Raw genomic sequence first — 24,950 nt, 5'->3', positions numbered from 1 at the left:
AAAGAAATCTACAGGGGCCATAAATTCTGTGCATGTGCAGTGGTGCAGAATTCCCCTCAGGAATAATGATATCCCAGAAATGAATGTATTATTTCCAAGTGTAGACTCACCATTAGAATAACATGACTTTCTATCACCTTGGCGGTGTAAATGGTGATGCTTCTGTATATGCATTTAAAAATATTATGTTATGTTGTAAACCCATATCTAATTTGTTGCCTACCAATACTCATTAGGACTTTTTTAAAAATTTTGAAATCACTGTTTTCCATGTGTGGTATTCCATCTCACTTTGTGATGGGAGATTTTAATTATTTTCCCCTAATTTATTATCTTGCATTTTACAAAATTATATTTATTTTTTATTGACTGTTGATATTTTCAAGCTCTAGAGAGACAGGCATTATTTATCCGGGGGAGGGATAGCTCAGTGGTTTGAGCAGTGGCCTGCTAAACCCAGGATTGTGAGTTCAATCCTTGAGGGGGCCATTTGGGGAACTGAGGTAAAAATCTGGGGATTGGTCCTGCTTTGAGCAGGGGGTTGGACTAGATGACCTCCTGAGGTCCCTTCCAACCCTGATTATCTATCATCAGCATTTACTATTGGCGATGTGCAGAAGATAAGTAGATTGTACAGAGTTAACACCACATTATTTAGCATTATCCTCATTTTATTTCTGTGTTGTTTTAATCCTTCCAAAAACAACTCATGACAATACTGAAAACACAGAGGCTATCACCCATCCATGTGTGGCATTATGTTGGAGCCACCCCCCCCCCCCCCCTCCATACACTGCTGTTTAATTTTTAACCTTTATTTATGGTCTATCAACCAATTTTCATTCCATGTGATTACATCTAAATTAATTTTCTAATTCAGTTTAAATGTTAAAGTAGAGAAGGACTACTACATGTTAAACTTGCCTATGATACCCTTACACCTATTATCATGTAAATTACAGTCTTTTGCACACCCACTGAATAACAAAGTGGTGCTTTACATTACTTTGCTACTTACACCCGAATTATGAACCTAAAATTGAGATATAACTTACTCTGTCGTTCATATTACCACTGATTTTGGATCACAGACTTCTGTGGATATTACACCTGTTTAATCCAGGCAGTAGTTGGATAAACCCAGTGGAAAACCTTAAAGTTTTGTGTATGTTCAGAAAATTTTAAAAGGCTGAACATTGAGGAACATCAGCATTCTCCAAGAGCCACTTAACTGATGAATATGGCTTCAAACAGATACTACTTACTACAATGAGGTCCTATTATATCAATCATCCTTTAACTGTTCACGGCAAGCCAAAACTGGACAGTGATCTTCCTAATGGTTTCATATACCCTGGTGTTCACTAAGATTGCCTGGAGTCTTTATCTTGCTTCCCCAACCTGCCAAAATGCTTCAGCAGAAAGTCTTTTATCCACACTCTAGTTAATCTTATGTCTGTTGTAGTGAAATGTAATTCTTGAGCAATATACTACAGACAGAACATTGCAACTGCCATAACATATCTGACCAATGGTCAGTCAAGTCCAGTACTATGTCTCTGTCAATGGCCAGCAACAGATGCTTCACAGGAAGATGCAAGAAACCCATATTAGATGGCTATGGAATAATCTACCTATATGGAAGGTTTTTTCTTACTGCTGTCAGTGGTTGGCGTATGCCACTGAAAAAAAAGGGTAAATTTTCTCCTCTCCAAGTAAAATACATCTTTCTAAATTATATGAAATAAATTAAGGGTTAATAGTATAAACAAGTTAAGTGGGAGGTAATATTAGCAAATCTTTAATGTGGTACTGTAAGCTAATTACCATTGTGTGTATTGCCATGGATGAGTGAAACCCTACTGCAAGCCTTACAACTGGATACCTCAGTGGTAGATCTAGCTATCAGTACCAGGAAGTTTACGTCAGATACTTCAGTAATTATGTCCACCCTAGGAATCTTATCAGGATGACTGAACTATGTAATTCAAATTTACTTTGAAAGGCATGATAAAATAACTGTTTGATAAGTCTTGGCTTACACAGCCACTTGAATTCTCCATTGTTTCCATGACTGAGTCACTGCCTTTAGAACAATCAGCATACCATTTTCATTTCCCATGATTTTCCTGTCTTGAACTTCATATGCATTCCAAGGTCCTCACTTTGCAGAGCAGTGTGAAAGAATGGTTTCATGTAATAGCCTGTTCCATTTCTGACTGAAAAGAAAACTTTTTGAAAACTGAAAATACAAGTGCTTTACTCGAGGCATTTAATGTCAGATTTAACAACTGCAGTATAAAATTACTGTCACAATACTATATAGCAATTTTCATAAAATCAACTGAAAAATGTCCTAGGGTTGAACTGTAAAAAGCATCTAAATTTTTTTTAAAGTATAAAAGCAGAATTTAAAGCAGTTTTTCCCCCCAGAAAATAGAAACACCACTCCATATTAAAAATTATTTCCAACACCACACTTTTGTCGCCAATGTTCAGAGAAATACCACTGTAAACAAAGAGCTGCATTTGACATACAGTGGTTGATATCAAGACTAAAAGATGAAGACAGATGATCTTGAAAATGATATGAACTATTTAAAAATGGTAAGATTTTATTTTTGGATTTTGCAGTACTTGTTATTGCTTGTTATCAGCTATAATTGCTATAAACTCCTTGTGGTCAAGGTTCAGTGTCACCAAGTTCTAGTTACCCAAAAAAACAATGAAAAGGATTTCTATTTAGGGCTTGCCTACACGTGGGAGTTTACCAAAACAGATATTCTAGAGTAGTTATTTCGGTATTAGACCCGAGTGTCCACTGCAATAACTACTCCAGAACATTATTCCAGAAAATCTCTTTTGATAAATTTCCAAGTGAAGAGAAACTGTTAAGAGTCAAATTGTTCTACGAGTATTGTATCGATGTGCCTCATCTTGAAACAGAATGTTTAAACAGAAAAAAAAAGTGTTATTTCATAATGAAAATCCCACAGGCAAATTGAGTGAGAAATGTAGATTGGATTGCCAGCATCCTGTCTTTAAGGCCTTGTCTAGACTAGGATTTGGCCTGGTCTTCAACTCCACCAGTTTAACACATGTTAAGAGCACTGTTTTGTCTGCATTAGGCTGTTAACATGTGTTAGCTAGCAACATGTTAGCTAACGCTTCCATACACTAGTCTAATCAAGACCTAAAACAGCTCTCAAGTTGTTGCATGATGCCAACTGATGGCATATACAGTAGGAGCCCACTCAGGGAACAAAGGGGTGAGAACTGGCAAATTGCTCAGAAGAAGAGCACCAAAGGTGGGGGAGGTAGTAAATTTACTACAAACTGAGCATTTGCTCTTAACGTTTCTGCTTGTCTATTCTTTTTACAATATTAAAATTAATATGTAAAGTCTCCCAGTGATATGCAGGAAATTGCCATATCTATCACAAAATTGATTCAGCAGAAGAGCTGCCAGGTTTTTTTTCCTTTGTCTTCTTCGGGGTGCAGGGGAAGGGGAAGGAATTTGTAGTAATTTGATAAAAATCACTAGGAAATAATGTAGGGACAACATTTGTAGAGGATATTTAATGCTACCATACAAGTACAGTACAGTACAGTACAACACAACACTGACAGCCCCCTTAAATTTTTAAAACTTCTGGGAGACCAGTTACAGATATGTTATATATGTACCTCCTTTCCTCTGTCTCAGTGCTTACCCTAACACCTCATCATTACAGAAGTCGGAAAGAGATAATAGAATACCATATTCCTTTGTTTAAAACAAACACAAGATGTTTTTGAAACACACATGTTTTTGGTAGTTACTGCTCTGCTGGGGGCTCAATTAATTCAGAAAGTGACAGAAAAACAACAGCAGTACTATACAATCACAGAAATAGCTGAAATATTTTCTCATTACAAATAATTTGATGTTACTAATGTCTTCGTGGAAAAATACAAGGTTCTCTTTTAGTCTAACCTCCATCTGCACAATAGAAACTAGAACAAAGTGGCCATTGAGAAACATGATGAACCTGCACAGTCCCCTTTGTGAACGAGGAGAGCTAGATTTACTATTTTGTTTCCCTAGCAGTTGAACAAACTGCTACAATACACCTTTTTCTAGGCAGAGAATTGTCAAACTCTAAACCTAAAGGGACACTGTCAACTCAAAAATCACACTTGTCTGAGGTTTTTCTTAGCTATCATTGTTATAAGTAACACCTGAGATTACTATAAATGAAAGAGATTAGAGGAAAACAGCTTGCTTTTCCTCCCAGTTTATTTACTTTATTCATTCAGGAGCAGCCAGTTTCACTTCTGAGTTGACGGCCAGTGTCATACCATAATCTCATACAATAGCACGTTTGGTATTGTGCACCTCTCTGGGGGCATTCTTGTGCATTTTCTTCCCCAGACTTTCCAACAGTGTGTTTGATAGTCACACTGAAAAAGTGAGTTTCTACTGCTGGGGGTTTGCAGCAGCCTTGGAGAAGGGCAGCGATGTGGCTAGTGGTGTTCTCTCCCTCATCTGAATTGCTGTGGGAGGGAAATAAATAGGAGCAGCTCAGAACACCTTCATAGAGCCAGGGAAGGAGGACATTATTCTCCCAGGGCTAGTCTACACTACAAAATTAAGTTACCTTTATATAATTCAACCTCAAGCCCCCCCAATTAATGAAGTTGATTGTGCATGGCCACATCATGCTTATTGTCTCGATGGAGTGCATCCTCACTAACAGTGCCTGCATCGATGCACAAAGCAGCGCATCATGGGTAGTTATCCCAAAGTGCAAATTGCTGCACTGTATTATGGGAAGTTTGTGCAATGCCTCATGGGACTAAAACATTGTCACGGGGAGAATGGGAACATTGCGTCGGCACCCATGATGCACTCTGCTCCCTCCCTCACATCAACGGCAAACAACCCAGTGATTTTTGTGCCTTAAACCCACCGTGCATACGCCATAACCCTGGAAGCATGGAGCCTGCTCAGCTGTGCACTCTTGCTGTGAGCATCTCAAACCCTCGCGCCATCTCCTGAAGTATTTTCAGAGCTGAAGTAGGGTCCACCACATGGAACATAGCGATGTCCTGCAAGCAGCCCTGCTACAAGCCATTGGAAAAAAAAACAATTCACAGTTGCTGATGGCAGTCACAAAGCAGCTGCACTGTGTTGAGTGACGTTTCTGGTCCCATGAAACAAACACTGACTGGTGGGACCACATTGTTTTGCAGGTATGGGATGACGAGTAGTGGCTGCAGAACTTTTGAATGCAGAAGGCCATCTTCCACGAGCTTTGTGCAGAGCTTTCCCCTGAAGTTCAGCAACACAAAAATGAGAGCTGATCTGACAGCCAAGAAGCAAGTGGCGATCGCTATATGGAAGCTTGCAACGCCAGACAGTTACTGGTCAGTGGGGAATCAATTTGGAGTAGGTAAATCAACCATGGGAGCTGCCTGCTGTGTTTCAAGTCTGCAGAACCCTTAATCAACTTCTGTTATGAAGGGTTGAGAGTCTGGGAAATGGGCAGGACATAGTGGATGGTTTTGCCGGGATAGGATTCCTTAATTGCAGTGAGGCGATAGATGGCATATCCCCATCTTGGCACCAGACCACCTGGCCAAAGAATATATAAACCGAAAGGGACACTTTCCAATGGTGTTGCAAGCGCTGGTGGATCACAGGGGGCGTTTCACCGACATCAGTGTAGGATAGTCAGGAAAGGTTCATAACGTGCACATCTTTAGGAACTCAGATCTGTTCAAAAAGCTGCAATCTGGGACTTTCTTTCCAGACCACAAAATGAACATTGAGGATATTGCAATGCCTATAGTTATCCTGGGGGACCCAGCCTACCCCTTGCTCCCATGGCTCATGAAGCTATATGCTGGCCGTCAGGACATTAGCAATGAACGGTTCAACTATAGGCTAAGCAAGTGCAGAATGGTGGTTGAATATGCCTTTGGTCATTTAAAAGGGTGCTGGAGAAGTCTACTAAGTCTACTTAGTGAGGAGAACATCCCCATGGTTATAGCTGCCTGCTGTGTGCTCCATAATATCTGTGAAAAAAAAAAGGGGGACAATTTTCCACAGGGCTGAGCAGTTGAGATAGATCGCATGGCAGCCATTTCTGAGCAATCAGACACCAGGGCAATAAGAAGAGTACAGCAAGGGGTTCTGTGTATCTGTGAGGCTTTGAAAAGCCATTTTGATAAAGAGTCACAGTAATGTAAGCTGCGTGTCTGCATTGTGCTTTCCCGAACCTTCACCTGGCTTGTATCACTGTCCCTGTAAAGCCAATCCCCCGCCCAAGCCCACTGCTTCTACTCAATAAAGAACATTTATTTATCGAATACATTTACTTTATTTAACAAATATAAGTAAAGAAGGAGAACAGAAAGAAAATGTAATGTTGGAGAAAAGAGGTTTTAAAGTTGGAACAGGAGACACATTTTCAGCTGTGTAACATAACACTGCAATCCAGACCATCAAAGGTCTGTGAATGGGTGCCTTCTGTTCCTTGTACTCTCCCACCCCATCCAAGTTAAGTGAAAGGGACTTTTCGCCCACATCCCATGGAACGCATGGAGGAGGAAGATTCTGCGTTAGGCGATGCTGGCTGGCTGTCCACCAGGGTCTGCAGAGGGACTCTGCCCTCCAGCTTCTGTTCTTGCAGTTCAACCAGATGCCTCAACATGTCTGCTTGGTCCCTCATAATCGGAAGCATCTCATTCTGCTCCGCATGCTCTCGCTCATTGGAAGCTTTCCTGTTCTCCATGTCCATGTGAAATCCTCGGACTGTGAAATCCTCCACGCTCTCAGCTCTGTGTCAGCTGTCCCAAAGGCGTTCATTATCTTCGTGAACACGTCCTCCCACATTATATTTCTCCTCCTTCTAATCAGCAAGTCTGCTTTCAAGTGTTGATGACCCACTGACACATTTCCAGCTGTCAGTCAGGGGGAAAAATAAAGGAGCCATTGTACATGCATAAAATGTTTCCATAGCAAGGCCATTTTCATTTAAAAAAAATAAATAAAAAAAACCAACACCTTATTACACTAGGTGCAAGCCATAACAATCAGAATCCGTAACCGTTCACTGTGCCGTTTTGCTGCTCCAGCCATGGTGAGTAGACCCCCTCCAGGTCATGGGTGACTGCACTTTTAGTGAAGTTTATGGCAGGCTAATGTCGGGAGCACAGGTACCTAGTTGAACAACGTCCCTTCCCCATAGCACCACAGAAAGCTGTTTATGAACGGGGTGGGGGTGGGGGACGTTTTCACTCCCAAATTGCGGAATCTCTCATGTGAAGCCCCAGTCCCTTATTAGCCACTTTAAACTACTTGGCAACCCATGCTGAGCACAGTAAAGGCATGTTAGTAGCCACGTGGTTCAGCGATCCGGAATGTGGGTGGGTGGGGTGGGTCTACATGCCTTTTTTTTTCCCCATGTAAGAGCACTTTTAATGAGAACTTCCCTGTTTCCCCTAGGCAACCCTATGTGATATCAGTCTCCTGAGGGTAACAGAGGCGGAAAGGAAGGAGACACTGCAAGTGTCTGGGTACAGACCCGGTCCTTATGCTGCTATGCTGTGTACCACAATGATGCCAGTAGAATTAGTTCAGGAGTTGCGTGGGAAAGTGTTCTACCATGGAGGAAGAAATAAGACTGCCCTGCCCAGAAACCGTCTGCAAAGGATTGCAAAATCCCTCCATGAAAGTTTCCTAGAGATATCCATGGCAGATTCCCTGGCTATCCCAGTCCACATAAACAATCTTTTCCGGGGGCCACCCTCTGCATAGCTGGAGCGGCCTCTTGTAAGCAGAAAACCACAGCACCTTGTTTTTTCTTCACAGTCAACATCCAATACCACTGAATGTGTGTGCCCACTAAAGTTTAACTGGACTTTCATTTTTACTGTATACTCACCAGAGGTGCCTTCCCTGGCATCATGGTCGGCCACCATGATGTCCTGCGACCCACAGGGCTCCAAGGTAAAAAATATTTCCTGGCTCCTGGGGAGACTGTATCCACCACTTGCCTGTCTCCCATTCTCCTCCTCCTCCTCTTCCTCATCCAACATATATTCCTCATTGTTGTCCCTAGACTCACACACCTGTGAGGTGTCCACGTTACTTGTGGCAGTGCTGGTAGGTTCACTCACGAGAATCACATGCAGCTCATTGTAGAACTGGCATGTGTGGAGTTCAGCATCAGAACGACTGTTCACCTCCCTTGCCTTCAGGTATGCTTGGCAAAGTTTTTTTTTTTTTTTCACACGGTACTGCTGTGTGTCCCTCATGTACCCCTTATCCCCCATTCCACTAGCAATCTTTGCACAGATGTCAGCATTTCTTCTACTGGATCAGAGCTCTACCTGCCCAGTCTCTTCTCCCCACACAGCGATGAGATCCCCCACCTCCTGTGCAGACCAAGCTGGAGCATGTTTGGGGCGTGTAGTCTCCATTATCAGCTGTGCTCAAGCTGGCATGCTCCCAATGCTGATCAAACTGGAAATGGGAATTCAAAAGGTCCCGGGGCTTTAGCAAGGCAGGGTCTGTTTCCTGTGTACCTGGCTGCAGTGCAGCAGACTTGAGAGTGATCTCCAGAGTGGTCACAGATGAGATGATTGTGGAACGCCACCTGGAGGCCAATTAAGTCAAATTAAACAACACTGGGTCTGCACTATCTCGCAGTCGACCCATGAAAATTGAACTAAGCACTACACTACTCACAGAGGTGGATTACAGAAGTCGACATCAGAGGCAACTTAGGTTGACGTAAAGGACCCGATAATGTAGACACATACATTAACTGGTCGACTTAAGGTGGCTTCCTTCGACCTAACTGTGTAGCGTAGACCAGGCCCCACACACGTACAAAGGTGGGAAGGGTATCTTTTCCCCACCCTGTTGCATCATGCACAGAGCTGGAAGAGAGACATAGGGAGTAGCAAGATCAGGCCAGCTTTCTCCCCTTCTCACTCCCTTGGCCTTGCAGCAGAACCTAGTGAAAGATGAATGGTAAAGAGGTGGGGTGTTGAATCGCCCACTCGACTCTTCCATGGGGACAGGTGACAAATAAAACTGAAAGTTCCTCCCCCTTAACTCCTTCATAGGAGTAAGGGGAAGGAACAGGGCTGGAGACCCTCCACCACCCCCTTGCCAGACCAGGGCAGAAGCCTCTTTCACAATTAGAAACCTCATTGGGAATAGGGAGAACACCAGAGCTAGCAGGAGGGGAAGAAGAGGGATCCCCATCCCTTTCCACTCCTTTGATTTTCCACGAGATCATGCAACCCTTAAACCAATAGGAGGAGCAGCGATGGGATTCCCTTTGCACAGGCCCCTGTGTTGGTAAAGTTGAGTAGAGAAGACAAGAACACACCCTTCCCCCCTCACAGGACTCTTTCACAAGACAAGTGTTGACCAGCTATAGTGAGGGTCCTTCCCCAATTGTCTGTGATTGTGAGCAACCTTCACATGGGGCAGCAACAGAGCTAGGTCCTTCCAAAGGCTAGAAAAAGAAGAGTCATAACAGCTGCAGACAGTAATGCAGACAGTCTCACCCCCATTACCCTAGCTCGAAGAACACAGCAGGCAGGAGGAGCAGCACGGGGGCTGAAGGCAGAACGGACAGACACTGCTTCCTAGAGACATGTGGGTATAGAACAGGGCTCAGTGATTCTGAGTCTGTTCAGTGTTGCTCCCGACCTGGTCCACAAATGCCCCTGGCTTCTTGTTAGTTGCACACAGGATCAGAAGAGAAATAAACCCAACTAAACAAGGGGGAAAAATGCCAAATAATAATAATTTTAAAAGGCCTGAAGGTGGACTGATAGGCTAGTACAGTTCTCATAAAATGCTTTTATTTCATTTTGAGGGAACTGCCCAAATGTAAGCTATATGCAGTGTAGGAACTTAAAGATATCAGCAAATTCTTCCCCAAACAATTCCAAGATAAACTCTATAAACTCATCGTCCACGAAACCACCCCAGGAATCTTCTACATGCTTCCCAAGAGACACAAAAAAGGGAACCCAGGCAGACCCATCATATCTGGCCACAGCACTCTTACTGAAGTAATATCAGGACTCACAGAAACCATCCACAAACCACTTGCCACCCAAAGGGCCAGATTCCTCCAGGACACAACTGACTTCCTCCACAAGCTCCACAGCATTAACAACCTCCCTCAGAACACCATGGATGTCACTTCCCCATACACCAACATCCCTCACAATGATAGAAAAACTGCCTGCCTCAAATACTTACAAGACAATGGACAACCCTCAGATATCTACCCCAAACACATCACCATCCTCAGCCATGACAATTTTACATTCGACAACAAACACTTTGTCTAAACCATGGGAACAGCCATCGCTACCAGAATGGCTCCCCAATATGCCAACCTCTTCATGGGCCACCTTGAAGAATAACTTCTGGACAAATTCACCACAAAACCAATCATAAACTTGAGATACATAGATGATGTTTTCATCTTCTGGACTTAAACTGCCTCAGAGATTTCTGCTACAACTTAACAACCACCATCCATCTGTTAAACTCTGGAACACTCCCACACTAGCATCCACAATCAGATTCAGCAATGGAACGCTACAGACAACCATATACAAGAAATCCACGGATCACCACACCTTCCTTGATAGATACAGTAACCACCTAAAAGACTACAAGAAACCTGTTATCTACAGCCAGGAACTCAGATACCACAGAATATGCTCCATGGAGAAAGTCCGGAATAGAAACCTTACCACACTAAAAACCACTTTTATCAAACATGAATACTCCACGAAAGAAGTAGATTGTATCATGGTATGGGGCACCCAAATACTCCATGAGAACCTGCTTCCACAGAAATAAAACCCCTTCTGACTGGACACCCCTAGTTGTCACCTATCACCCCATGCTAGAACCCATAAGGGATCTCCTCAAACAACTACAACCCATACTCGATGAGGACCCCATCATGAAAGAAATCTTTCTTGAATCCCCACTTCTGGCCTTCAAACAACACTCCAAACTCATCATCAGAAACAAACTCCTCACAGACCAGGACACACCAACTCAAAGCCACACCAGGCCCTGCCAGAACAACAGGTGCAAAACCTGCAGAGGTAGCCCCACTGCAACAATGATCAACAGCCTCCACAACACACCTTTCAAGACCCAGGGGTCCTACACATACCTATCACAACATGTGGTGTACCTCATCCAGTGCACTAAATGCCCTAATAACAACTATGTGGGTGAAACAAGACAATCACTAAGCTTTTGAATGAATTCACACAGCAAAGCGATAAAAGACAAAAACACTCCAACACCTTTGGATGAAGACTTTTCACAAAGTGAACACTCTCTATCCGACCTAACAGTCCTCATCCTTGGAGGAAACCTGCTCAACACTTTCAAAAGATGAGCCGGGGAGCTTAAATTCATAATTCTGATAGATGCTAAAAATCATGGCCTGAACAGACACATTGGATTTATGGCATATTACAAAAATCTGTAACAAACAAACCAACCAATCTCAAAAACAAGGAGGAGTCCAGTGGCACCTTAAAGACTTACCCACGAAAGCTTATGCCCAAATAAATCTGTTAGTCTTTAAAGTGCCACCGGGCTCCTCGTTGTTTTTGTGGATACAGATTAACATGGCTACCCCTCCAAAACAAACCTCTTTTTGTCCTATGACTGCAGAGGTGTTAACAGGCAACTCTACCACTCTATTCTTAGCACAGCAGAAGAGTCTGCCCTATCTCAGGGCCTCTCCTTCTGCCCCATGACTCCCACAAACATGATACAGTTCTGCGGTGACTTGGAATACTACTTTTGCCACCTCTGACTCCAGGAATATTTCCACCACACCACTGAACAGCACACTAACCCAAAGAAGCCTTCCTACCAATGCTACAAGATGAAGAATTCTGCATGGACTCCTCCTGATGGTCAAAACAACAGACTGGACTTCTACATAGAGTGATCCCGCCAACGTGCACAAGCTGAAATTGTGGAAAAGCAGCATCACTTGCCCCATAACCTCAGCTGTGCAGAACGCAATACCATCCACAGCCTCAGAAACAACTCTGACTTTATCATTAAAAAGGTGCTGTAGTTATCATGAATAGGTCAGAGTATGAACAAGAGGCTGCTAGGAAACGCTCTGACACCACATTCTACTGGCCATTACTCTCTGATCCCACCGAGGGGTACGAAAAGAAACTGCACCATCTGCTCAAGAAACTCCCTGAAGAAGCACAGGAACAAATATACACAGAAACACCCCTAGAGTTCTGACCACGGGTATTCTATCTGCTACCCAAGTTCCATAAACTTGGGAATCCTGGACGCCCCATCATCTCAGGCATTGGCACCCTGACAGTAGGATTACCTGGCTATGTGGACTCTCTCCTGAGGCCCTATGCTACCAGCACTCCCAGCTATCTTCAAGACACCACTGACTTCCTGAGGAAACTACAATCCATTTGTGATCTTCCAGAAAACAGCATCCTCGTCACTATGGATGTAGAAGCCCTCTACACCAACAGTCCACACAAAGATGGACTAGAAGCCGTCAGTAACAGTATTCCTGATAATGTCATGGCAAACCTGGTGGCTGAGCTTTGTGACTTTGTCCTCACCCACAACTATTTCAGATTTGGGTACGATTTATACCTTCAAGTCAACAGCACTGCTATGGGTACCCGCATGGCCCCACAGTATGCCAACAATTTTATGGCTGACTTAGAACAACGCTTCCTCAGCTCTCATCCCCTAGCGTCCCTCCTCTACTTGTGATACATTGGTGACATCTTCATCATCATGACCCAGGGGAAGGAGGCCCTTGAGGAATTCCACCTGGAATTCAACAATTTCCACCCCACCATCAACCTCAGCTTGGACCAGTCCACACAAGAGATCCACTTCCTGGACAGTGCAGTACAAATAAGTGATGGTCACATAAACACCACCCTATATCAGAAACCTATTGACCACTATACTTACCTACATGCCTCCAGCTTTCATCCAGACCACATCACACAATATTGTGTATAGCCAAGCCCTCAGATACAACTGCATTGGCTCCAATCCCTCAGACAGAGACAAATATCTACAGGATCTCTACCAGGCATTCCTAAAACTACAATACCCACCTGGGAAAGTGAGGAAACAGAGCCAGAAGGGCACCCAGAAGTCACCTACTACAGGACAGGCCCAACAAAGAAAGTAACAGAATACCACTAGCCGTCACCTATAGCCTCCAACTAAAACCTCTCCAGCAAATCAACGATCTAAAACCTACCCTGAAGGATGATTCCTCACTCTCACAGACTTGGGAGACCGGCCAGTCCCCGCTTACAGACATCTCCACAACCTGAAGCAAATACTCACCAGCAACTACACACCACACAGCAGAAACACTAACCCAGGAACCAACCCCTGCAACAAACCCCGTTGCCAACTCTGTCCACATATCTATTCAAGGGACACTATCATGGGACCCAATCACATCAGCCACACCATCAAGGGCTCATTCACCTGCACATCTACCAATATGATATATGCCATCATGTGCCAGCAATGCCCCTTCTGCCATGTATATTGGTCAAACCAGACAGTCTCTACGCAAAAGAATAAATGGACACAAATCAGACATCAAGAATTGTAACATTTAAAAACCAGTACGAGAACACTTCAATCTCCCTGGATACTCAATAACAGACTTAAAAATCACCATTCTTCAACAAAAAAACTTCAAAAACAGACTTCCATGAGAAACTGCAGAACTGGAATTAATTTGCAAACTTGACACAATCAAATTAGGCCTGAATAAAGACTGGGAGAGGCTGGATCACTGCAAAAAATAATTTTCCCTCTGTTGATATTCACCCCTTCTTGTTAACTTTTGGGAATGGGTCACATCCACCCTAATTGAATTGGCCTTGTTAGCACTGACCCCCCCACTTTTTAAGGTAACTCCCATCTTTTCAAGTGCCGTATATTTATATCTACTTACTGTATTTTCCACTCCATGCATCTGATGAAGTGGGTTATATCCCATGAAAGCTTATGCCCAAATAAATTTGTTAGTCTCTAAGGTGCCACAAGGACTCCTCATTGTTTCTACCCAGTGGTGGCTCCAGGCACCTGCTGGTCCAAGCCCTGCTGGTCCCTGCGAGGGCAGCAGTCAGGCAGCCTTCAGTGGCTTGCCTGCGGGAGGTCCGCCAGTCCCACGGCTTCGGCGGCAATTTGGCAGCAGGCACACCGAAGTCATGGGACCAGCAGACCTCCCGCAGCCTGCCTGCCTTGCTTGGGGCAGCAAAAAAGCTAGAGCCGCCCCTGTTTCTACCTTGAATATATGCTATTCCTTAGAATATATGCTAACTACTTATGCTAAACAATCTGTTTCACCTTGAATTTAGATGTGATGCTCAGAGTACCTTTCCCAGACCTGAAGAAGAGCTCTGTAGAGCTCAAAACCTTGTCTCTCTCACCAACAGAAGTTGGTCCAATGAAAGATATTACCTCACCCACCTAAACTGATTGTGTATTTAGTAATGTTAACTACAGGACTAAGTGGAGCCAAATTACTTCATTCAGAATAAGAATGTATATTTTATTGTTCATGCTTTAGAAAGACTTTAAATAAAATATGTGTGAACACTACTTGCATTGGTTTGTATGTATATAATGAGACACAGTTTTAAAGTCTGTGCACATTAACTACTTGAAACTCAAATATCTCAGTCTTACCTGTATAGGGAGAGGGACTAAGTGGAAAGAGAACAACATTTATAGATTCACTCATACAGGGATTTTTTCTTCAGATTAAATAGTCAAAGCTCACTAAAACAAGACATACACCTCTAAGAGCATCTAGCTAACATTCATTCATTAACGTTTACTAAGGGGCCATTCAGATCAGATTAAAACAGATTTAAACCTTCAGCCAAAACTTAACCCACTTATTCAGATGACCAAAATGTTTCATTAACTTTTTGAATTCCCCTGTCCCCCATGTGTTGCAGGGCCTTGCTACAGCCAGGCCTGAGAAGAGGAAGCAGTTAAGTAGCAAAGAGTTGGTCTCACTGTGAGGACAATCCCATGAAGTACCAAGCATGCTCAGTATTCACTGAAGTCACTGGAAATGTGGGCACTCACCACTGGGCAGGATCAGACCTTATATCTATAGCCAGACTGGAATCGGGAAGTAGAGGTTACCTCAGATGAAAGTCTCTTCTCATAAGAGCTTGAATATATGAACTGATCATTTTCAAGATCACCCACTAGTGCTAAAAATCTATCCACTTTCTACATTCCTTAGTCATAGTACATTTCTGTTTCATTGGATCACAACTCCACTTTGGAGTAAAAGTAAATATTTTATTTAAAAGAAAAAGTAGTAAAGGAAAATTATGCTAAAGAAACATGCAACGTTTTAGAATGTTCTTAGTTAAATAAACTAAATATTTTAAATTGTTCAGGTTAGAAACTGCATTTTCCCCATAAAAAAACATAAGCTATACTGCCCAATTCAGTTTTACTCCTATTGATCATAAGGGAAATGTTTAAAACATATGTACCAAAAATATTATTTTTTTTGTTTAATACAATTATCCAACCACTCATTACTCTTGATTGTATCCTGGAGGGTCTGAGATGACAATCATGGCTAGTATACATATGGTTGGATTTAGTTTCAGGAATTTCAGTTTCCCTTAGAGAAGCAAATTCTCAATTAAAGAACGTAATGATTCCATTTCTAGTTTGATACTGACATTTTAGCTATATGTCCGATAGCCTTCTGATATTCAAAATATATTTTTCCCGTTTTAAAATCTTTTAAATTCAGATCTAAACATACTAATTTTTCTCTTTCTTCTAGTGATAAACAACAATAATGAGCAATAAATACTTTAGTGCATAACAACAGTAGATGATACGATAATGCTATCAACCCCTCCAAGATGTGGTTAACTTAATTTATCCCTCTTTGGCTGGCTGCCCTGGTTCCCTGAAATTCTGTCTGGTAATACCCATTAACTATAGGGACACCTTCCAGAAAGGGTAGCGGATCAGCTGTCAGTTCCTCTGTCATAGAACTCAGCTGGCCGATGGCCGATTTGTGGATTATTTTTTAAGGAATTATGGAAACATGATGGATTTTTTTCTTATGCTCAGAGCAATCAGGACACATTTGATATCCAATACCATCACGGGAAAATATTAATGAGCAATGATGCAACAATATGGTATAAACAATATAAATGGTACAAACAATATGGTGCAAAAGGCAAAGAAACTAAACATGTGATAAGCATCTTCTTTAAAGGGCCTCTGCAGAGTCCCACTCTTGGGATGTGTCTGACCTCTGCAGAAACCATCTGTAATAATTCTAGTTATAGGTGAATAATCTTTATTTTTGCATCACTTTTCTACCCATCACGACCATTCCTTAGTGTCTAGCCAAGATCAATCAACAATAACTGCTACAAAAATTCATCCTAATCCTAAAGCACAACTTTACAACCCTTAATCTGCATGTTGATGCTTCATGCTAATAACAGATACTTATGAACAAAGCAACCTCCTGCCACAACAATGTCTAAGAGCCTACTGCCACATTTTGTTTTAAGTATTAAGGACATGAGAGAGGAACACAATAATTTTGAAAAGCTAATCTCAAAGCACTATTAAGATCTTTATTAAAGTGCTTTTATAGTACAGCCTGTTTGAAAGTAAATCCTACATTAGTCCTCAGTGGAGTATATTCCCTTCTCTCATAAGCTTTATAAAAGAGAAGAGCAGTGCAGCAGTCCTTTTGCCAATTGTTATCTGATTGGTAAAGAACAAGCAATATAAACACACACAAAAATTCACTTCAGCTCCACCAGAAGTACAGTACTCTGGCATCTTATACAGAAAAGCAATATCAGATTCTAAAATCTATTGTTCACTAAGCATAGATTTTGTCTTTTAAAATAGATGGTGCTTTAAAACAGCAGAAACGTCTAGTGCTTGAGCTATTTTCCAGTTAATTATTTGCTGGCTAAAGTCTTAAAATGTCCTTGGCTTCACCTTAGACACAACTATCCCAGCTGGTCATTAACTGTCTGGAAACGACCCAAATAATCTCAACTGTCAGTATTCTACAAACATGTATGTTTTGTGCATGCTTGTTTTTTCGTGTATTTCAATTTCGTGGTGCTATATTTAGAAAACAGAGCCTTAATAATTTTTTTTCCATTTCCATGTTTTAAGAGCTGCTATCTCAATGTAATTCAGTGCAGAGTCCACAATGACTTAGTAACAGGATTAATGAGAACTGAATGAATTCTCACTAAAATAGTGTCCGATTCTGATCTCACACCACTTTTACTCTGTTGTAACTCTATTTATCTCAACAGAGTTGCCTCTTTGTGTTTTCATAGTTGTAAGGGAGAGCAGAATCCACTTTAAAGTCAGAAGGGGGGCAGAGTTCATGAATGTTGATGTTTTAATAATCCTAAGAAGAGCCAAGAGAAAAATGCTGCTGTACCAAGTGAACTGAACAGCTTGTAGCAAACCAACCTGTCAACAGGCAGTGGCAAGTGGCTTTTCTTGTTGGTATAACATTTCTACAAAAAGCCACAGGACAGCTGGGAAAAACAACACATGTAAACAAGGTAGGCCTAATTATTTCCCAATTAAAAAAAGATGATATCTTCTCATTAATTGGTAAGCTAATTGACCAAAACCTTGCAGTATCATAAAATGTCCAAATTCTGCCCAATACACAGAACCTAGGTACCTATACTACCCACTCAGACCAAAGTTGTCAGTTCTGCTTGAATAGTTTGAATACTGTACTCCACGACAGCTGTCGGAAATAATACATTAGAACAGCTGCTGCGACAGCTACAAAGTGCCTGGAATTTTAATTGGACTCAACAGTCTATTGTTTATTTTACTAAACTTAAAAGGAAATATCCGAGGAAGTAAACAAGTTCCTAATGGAACTAACTGATGTTTGCCATGTGGTAAGCAAGGTTAGGCTTCATTTTGCCTATATAATTTCACTAATATTATCTCTACCAACTAACTGGCAAAAAGAAAAGAACAGAAAAAGAGAACAGTAGAAACTGTTAGATGACTACGAAAAGGAGCATTAGGAGGAAAAATGGTAAGTCACATAAACAAACCTGTTCAAATACTGGCTGTGAGCCACAGAGGATCTCACTGAAGATTTACTGAAAAGGAGACTCATTCAGAGGCCCTCAGCAACTGTTGGCTGAAAACCAGGGGCAGCTCTAAACATTTCGTCGCTCCAAGGACGGCGGCATGCCGTGGGGGGCGCTCTGCCAGTCGCAGATCCAGCAGCTCCGGTGGACCTCTCGCAGGCGTGCCTGCGGAGGGTCCGCTGGTCCCGCGGCTCCACCGAAGCCGCGGGACCAGCGGACCCTCCACAGGCACACCTGCGGGAGGTTCACCGGAGCCCTGCCTGCCGCCCTCCCAGCGACCGGCAGAGCGCCCCCCGCTGCATGCCGCCCCAAGCACACGCTTGGCGTGCTGGGGCGTGGAGCCAACCCAGCTGAAAACAAAACTGTTCATTATGGCTAAAATCTCAACACCATTGAATAGTAAAGCTTACTTTCAGCATCAGCAGAAAGCAGAAAGCACAGGAGCACCACCACTGGCCTGGCTACGTGCATCATCCGACAGCTTGGCACCAGCATGCTTTGGCAGCCTCGGTCTCACTGGCTCAGAAGCCACTATGAGTCTGTCCAGTCTGAAATTTCTGATGAAGTATTTTCAGAGTCTGTGGAGAGGTGGAGAGAAAAGGAGAGAGAGAAATACGGTTAGGGGAGGTTGGTTTTGTTTTCCCCCAATATTTACAGTTAGAGGCAAAACAGTTTAAAAATACAAAGAATCTTCAGGAGACTGTAGTACACTGATGGTAGCGAGGTGCTGCGGATGTTACTAGCACTGAAGCCAGAATGCTGGAGCCACAGAGCATCCTGTCCCCAGCACACCTTTTCCCATCTTCAGATCAACCGATCCCATGTGTTGGGTCTTGTCTTGACGGCTCAGCACTGCATTTTGAGTAACATATCATGAAAATGAACTGTCGTTTCTAATGAACTATTAGTTTAATACATCACCAGAATGAGGCATATTGATGCTGTAAGGAAGGGTTTAGGAAAGGATTCAATGTCCAGGATAAAAGTCCACTAACAAATGACATATTGGAAGCTGCTTTCCTGGCATCAGGTAGGAATGACCGGGCTAAATCTGCTTCTTAGACTACTCCTAATACCAGCTTTGCAATGCTAGCATATTGGATCCCCCATATTAACACATCAAATCTCATATTCAGTGTTGGTCCCACACGTCTAAAAGGTTACATTTCCTCTCTGATTTTCCTCTATATTTAATTTATGCAATACAGAAATCATGAATAAAGAGCCCAGATTCAGTTCAGTCAGTTTAATTTAACATGTTATATAAGAACTAATCAACAATACAGTGTAAGCATTTGCCTTTAAGAAGAAATCCATTTTATTCTTTGTTAAATCCACTCCACCCAAGCAATATTAGAAATTGCAGAACGTAGAAATGCTTCCCTCTGAGAGGAAATATTAGAGATATCCCAAAATAGCCCGACTGTGTCACTAAAATAACACTGCAATTTAATTGCACTTTTCAAAAGAGTTGTAAGTTATATACTTTGGTAGGTCTGAAAACTTAGCTCGAGCACAATAAGAAAAACAGATACTCTCTTTTTTCATTACCCTGCCTGAGTAGCTTCCATGCAGTGAAGATAAAAACCAAAAGGGAGGGAAGGAATTATACTAATTATTCCACTTGATGGATCTTACAGACTTGTGGGTGGTATGAAGAGCCTATTTTATACTACAGTGCAATGCTGAAAGAATCTACTCAAGGAAGAAAAAAAAGATGACCAGATGTTAGAAATCCACTGCTGCTATCAATCTCTTTTGTAAAACTACCTCTCGAATCAGCTACCTCTATCAAGAGATATGAATCTAAGAAATCTTCATAGGCAAAGTGCTGAAGGCACCAGCTCCCCCCTTTCATCGCTACCATCTTCGTGCCAGCATTTCAAATGACAGCAAAGTCCATGAGACATCAGTCCTGTCGGACTCAATTTGTGTCTGTGCAAGCGTATCAGGGCCAACTGCTACATAATGGCTTCAGTGCCATCACAAAGATGGAGATGTATGAACTGCACTTGCAGAGAAGAGGTGATTTTTTTTTTGTGCTTTTACTAGACTGAAGGGGTGATGCAATCTTTGTACCATGCAAATCTTCAAGTTGATATCTGCAAACAAGCACAGTGGAAATATAATGGCCACTAAGGTTCACGTCTGAGCCATAAAATATGTCTTGGGGGTAGGGAGTGGGGGTTTGTTGGTAATTTAAAAAAAAAAAAAAAAAAGGTGAGGGCTCAGGGAAAGAGAAAGACAACGACCAGCACAAGACTATTTTGCTAAGTTGTTTTCCAGTGTGACACTGAAAAGTATTTTTTCCCCCACTTCCCAGTTGAAAAGTGAAATAAGGCTTTTAAATACATTTTTTTCAGAATCTACAGGAAGTCTGTAAGAGAAAGGGAAACACACAAAATATGGCAGGCAAGCTGGCTCAGAGGAGAAGAGAAGGTGTTTTGCAGTTATTAAAGACACACCATCCCATTCATTCTAAACACATATACCAGTAGTGCCAAACGTTCTGTCTCTGCTCCCAGAGACATTCATTATCGCTCCCACCACACAATCTGAAGCCCTTGCTGCTCCTTCTCTCTGCACCTTCAGTGTGTCATGGCCTTAACTAACCCAATAAACATACTAATATGTTCTGCGGGTGAACCTTGAACTTCTATTTCTTCTCTTAAATTGCTTATGCTTCTACAACAGGGTTTTAGCATTTTAGGCTGTGAAAATACAAGTGTCTGGAGAAGGCAGGCAGAGTGGACTTTTTTGTTGTTTTTGTTTTTGTAGGTGGTTTCATTAAAAATATTGTTAGTGAAGTCATGTGGATGATGGGTGGATAACTCGGGAGAGAGACAAGCTATGAGATAGGCAAGTGCTGTCAAGCTTCCCCACAGAGCTCTGCCTCAGCTCTGACCTACAATAACCCTTAGCCTCAGCCCTGGACATCCTCATCGACAACAGTGCCAAACTGTACTGAATAAAGTGGCAAGGACTTTTTTGGATGGTTGTTTCTGTTTGCTTGTTTGTGAAAACTAACATGGAAAAGCTTTATAAGGACTAAACTGATATTACAAAACTCATGCCATCTATGAATGAAGCCACCTCCAAGCATCCATTAGTAAAAGACTAAGACAATGTGGTATAACTCTTGCAACAAAAAAAGTATAACTCTCCCAGCACCACCATGTTTCCCTGGGAACTCAAAACTGAGGCAAGAGCCAACTTGCTTTGTGAGAAAGCAACACTTAGAACATGGTATAATAGATAGCAAATACAGAAACAGCTGGGAGGTGAGAGAAGAAAGGCGATGAAACCTGCTCCTCAGCTACAGCAATATATTCCCCCACCTCCTCTGCTGTAGGGCTTATATGTAACCAAGTTGTATGTCTTGTTCTAGCCAACCTTTGGCCCCTAGAGAAACAATTTGATTACAATTCCCTGCTGCAAGGTACTAGATTCACTGTGTGACTGTCTCCTCTCAACCTGTCCCAAACTTCTATGTTGGGGCTTGTCTACACAGGAAAATTGACCAGGATAAGATATTCCGCGATAGCTATTCCAGACTAGCTCCCCCTGTGGATACTGTACTAAAGAATAAAAAAAGGAATTATATGCCGGAATAATTACTCCACTTTGAAAGCACACTAATCCTTCCAGAATAAAGTGACTTTTATTCCAGAACAGAGTGTCCACATGCAAAGTTATTCCACAGTAACTATTCCAGTCCATTTTCCTTAGTATGTGAGATGAACTAAGAAGAGTAGAGGGTGGAAACAAGTAGTGTGTCTAGAATGAGTGGGTATGTCTGTGGAGTGAGCTAAGAGAACAGAAGATGGAAGTTCCTTGACAAGCGATATTGATCAGCCAGAGTTGTGATGAAGGGGGAGGTATCCTGAATCCCTACATGGTACTATCACAACAGAGTTCTCCTCCGTCAGCATGAAGCAGGTGATACTCCTAATCACATGGCACAGGAGCATGGAGCCGTAAGCATTACAAGAGCATTTGGGTTATCAGGTGATGCCCAATTTTCTTAAGTACTGTAATACGGCTCTTAGAACAGATTCAACCAATTGAATTTCAACTTCTTCATCATAGTCTATTTGTGAGCACCAACAGTGCGCTACATGCTTTCCAGTGATTCAAGAAGAGATAGTCCCTGCCCTGAGGCGATCACAGCATGGAGAAAAACAAAAGTGTAGCTACATGTTATGGGAAAAGGAGCAACAAAGACAGATTTTTTCAATACTACTGTATTCACTATTCACTGTATTCAGCACAGCAAAAGAGGGGTTTTTAAAAGGGACTTAAATGTAGGTAGAACAGGAGTCTTGCAGATTAGCTATGGGAGGTCATATCATGCCCAGAGGGCTACATGCAAAGAGGCTTGGAGGTGATGGTGCAGAGGATTTTGTTTTTCTCATTCTAGTGTGGCCTAATTGGAATATACAATATCAATTCTCAGGTTTTGTAATATCAATGAAAAACGTATCTTTAGCACTGACTATAAAGTGAGGGTCCTATTCTTCAACTGAAGTCAATGACACAATTCCCAATGACTTCAATAGAAACAAGATAACAGAAGCCTAACAGAGGTATTGTTTAATCACATGCTGCAAAGGCAGTATTCTCTGGAATACTCCCAACTATATTCATCTACAAACCAAATACACGACTGCTGAAACTGAAGGTTTGGTTGTACGCATTCCCATGTGACTTCTGAAAGAGAGCTTGAGATGCCGAACCCTCACACCAGAAGGCCCTCTTCCAGAATGACTTTTGGGAACAAATCCAGCATATGCACTGCACTTGAAAACTCCTTTTAGAAAAATCAAACATCTGAGGCAAAGGGGAAAATCCCAGTAAAGTTTCAGAAGAGGAAATACTCCTCTGAAATGAGGAGGACATAAATATTAAGTCTCCAGTAGTAACATGAATACTCTGGAAGCGGACACTGCCCTAGTGCAAACAGTTTCCAGATGAGAATTTCTGATAGCCCCTTCTCCTCCCAGCCACAGGAATATAGGGAAGCCAGATATGTCAATTCCCATAAAAAAGGCTGAGCCAAATTTTTCTGCTGTTGTTAACTGATATCGGTCTACTCTAGTCTGTGGAGCTGCACCAATCAGGGGTGCTGGAACAGTTTTTATAGTGCGGGTACTGAGAGCCATTGAACCAAACTGTAAATCCTGTATATGATGGAAACCACTTCAAACCCGGGGGTGTGGCAGCATCCCCAGCACCCCTATTTCCACCACGTATGGAACCAATTTACAATAGCAGAAAATGTAGCCCTATATGCCTAGCATAGGAAGAAGTTAGTAACCAGACCCCAGCTTCCTCAAAGTTCAGATTTAAATCTGGGGAGATGGATTGGCCTAAACGGGATATAGAGCTGAAATTTTCTAAACTTCAGGAGTGTTCTGATCTGGGGTTTGGTTTGATGGGAAAACAATTTGCATAATACTTACTAAAACAAACAAACAAAAACAGCTGACCATGTCCTGCATATGACAAAGTATATAGGATTGAAGTGGGGAGAAAAGTGGTGATACTCTACTTTTATGCTTCGTTCACCACACCCACAATTCTAGAATGTGCCCACTTTCTAGCCTCTGCAACTCAGCTCCATATCTGTGCAAGTCAAGTAGATTTCCATCTACTGTTTGATAAACAGATTTCATCCTCAAATCTCGGCTGAAAAGAAACATTAATAACTGTTGAGCCAGTCAGACAGGGTAGGAAAAACTCTTACCAGTTCAGTAGTCACAAACTACTCAGCCACCCTTAAACTAGAAACACCACCAGGAAAAACAAATAGAAAGACAATCAGGACTGAAAATGATGGAGCATGTTAGGTGAGCAAGAAATTATTCTGACTTAACAAAAATAGGACTTGGAATTGTTTTTACAATGATAAATTTCAGACTCTTCCAAATGGAACATATGAAACTAATATACTTCTACAGAAACAACAGCAACTGCCTGCAGTCCTAGGTCTAACTTGCTCTTTTATCAAACAGGCAGCAAAAAGCTGTTAGAAAAGTAGTTTGGGATAGTATTTTGTTTTTTGTTCTTTTTTTAAAATATGCACATTATCTGCCTGGGTTTGGTCCTATATGGCATACAGTGTGCACATTTATCTAGGTACAAGTCCAGCACAGCACTTCCTTAAGCACTAAACTGAAATGGCTAATGCATCCCGCCAGTGCACCACAGCCTAGTGGGGAACGACTTCCTGGCTTAGAAGCATCGTTAAGACCCACTGTATATGCTGGCTTCTTTTAAAAGGTAGTAGAATAGTCTGTTACAGAGCCTAATCTTAGAAGGTTCTCTGAACAGTCCTGCTCCCCGGCAGCAAAATAGCTCAGAGATCCCCCATGCATCTGGCCTGGCCCAACCCCCGTTCCCCCCAGTATGATTGTTTGTACAGATATTATCACAATACAAATATGATCCTGTTGAGGGCCTTTGGGCTACACCGCAATATCAATATTAAATAGTGACAATAATGCAGGCGGGATTTTGCTTTCATTAACCTTTTTAAAAAAAAGTTAATAGTCAAAATTGATTTCACTTTGCCACAACATATTTTGCCATTATTTAGAATTTTCCAATAAATGTCCCAGTTCTGAGCTTCCTGAAGTTAAATATGACACAGTTAAAATAGAGAGTTTTCCCTTCAACTCTTTAATGCTAAAGAATGGAATTAC

General features: G+C 42.1%; 1 protein-coding gene across 3 annotated transcripts in view; it reads right to left on the bottom strand.

Annotated features, from left to right (window-relative positions):
• The window catches only part of PTPRD (protein tyrosine phosphatase receptor type D), a 1,010,945-nt gene that overhangs the window by 373,419 nt on the left and 612,576 nt on the right, over positions 1–24,950 (bottom strand). For all 3 annotated transcript variants that reach the window (XM_039543118.1, XM_039543120.1, XM_039543119.1), the window contains one exon: positions 18,657–18,824. In XM_039543118.1, coding sequence (XP_039399052.1) covers positions 18,657–18,741 — 85 coding nt within the window. In that variant the 5' untranslated portion in view covers positions 18,742–18,824. The remainder of the gene's footprint in view (positions 1–18,656; positions 18,825–24,950) is intronic.

Source organism: Mauremys reevesii, linkage group 6 (genome assembly GCF_016161935.1).
Source record: "Mauremys reevesii isolate NIE-2019 linkage group 6, ASM1616193v1, whole genome shotgun sequence".
NCBI classification, from domain to species: domain Eukaryota; kingdom Metazoa; phylum Chordata; order Testudines; family Geoemydidae; genus Mauremys; species Mauremys reevesii.
The sequence above is the reverse complement of the archived record's forward strand: the minus strand, read 5'-3'. Positions and strand labels throughout refer to the sequence as shown.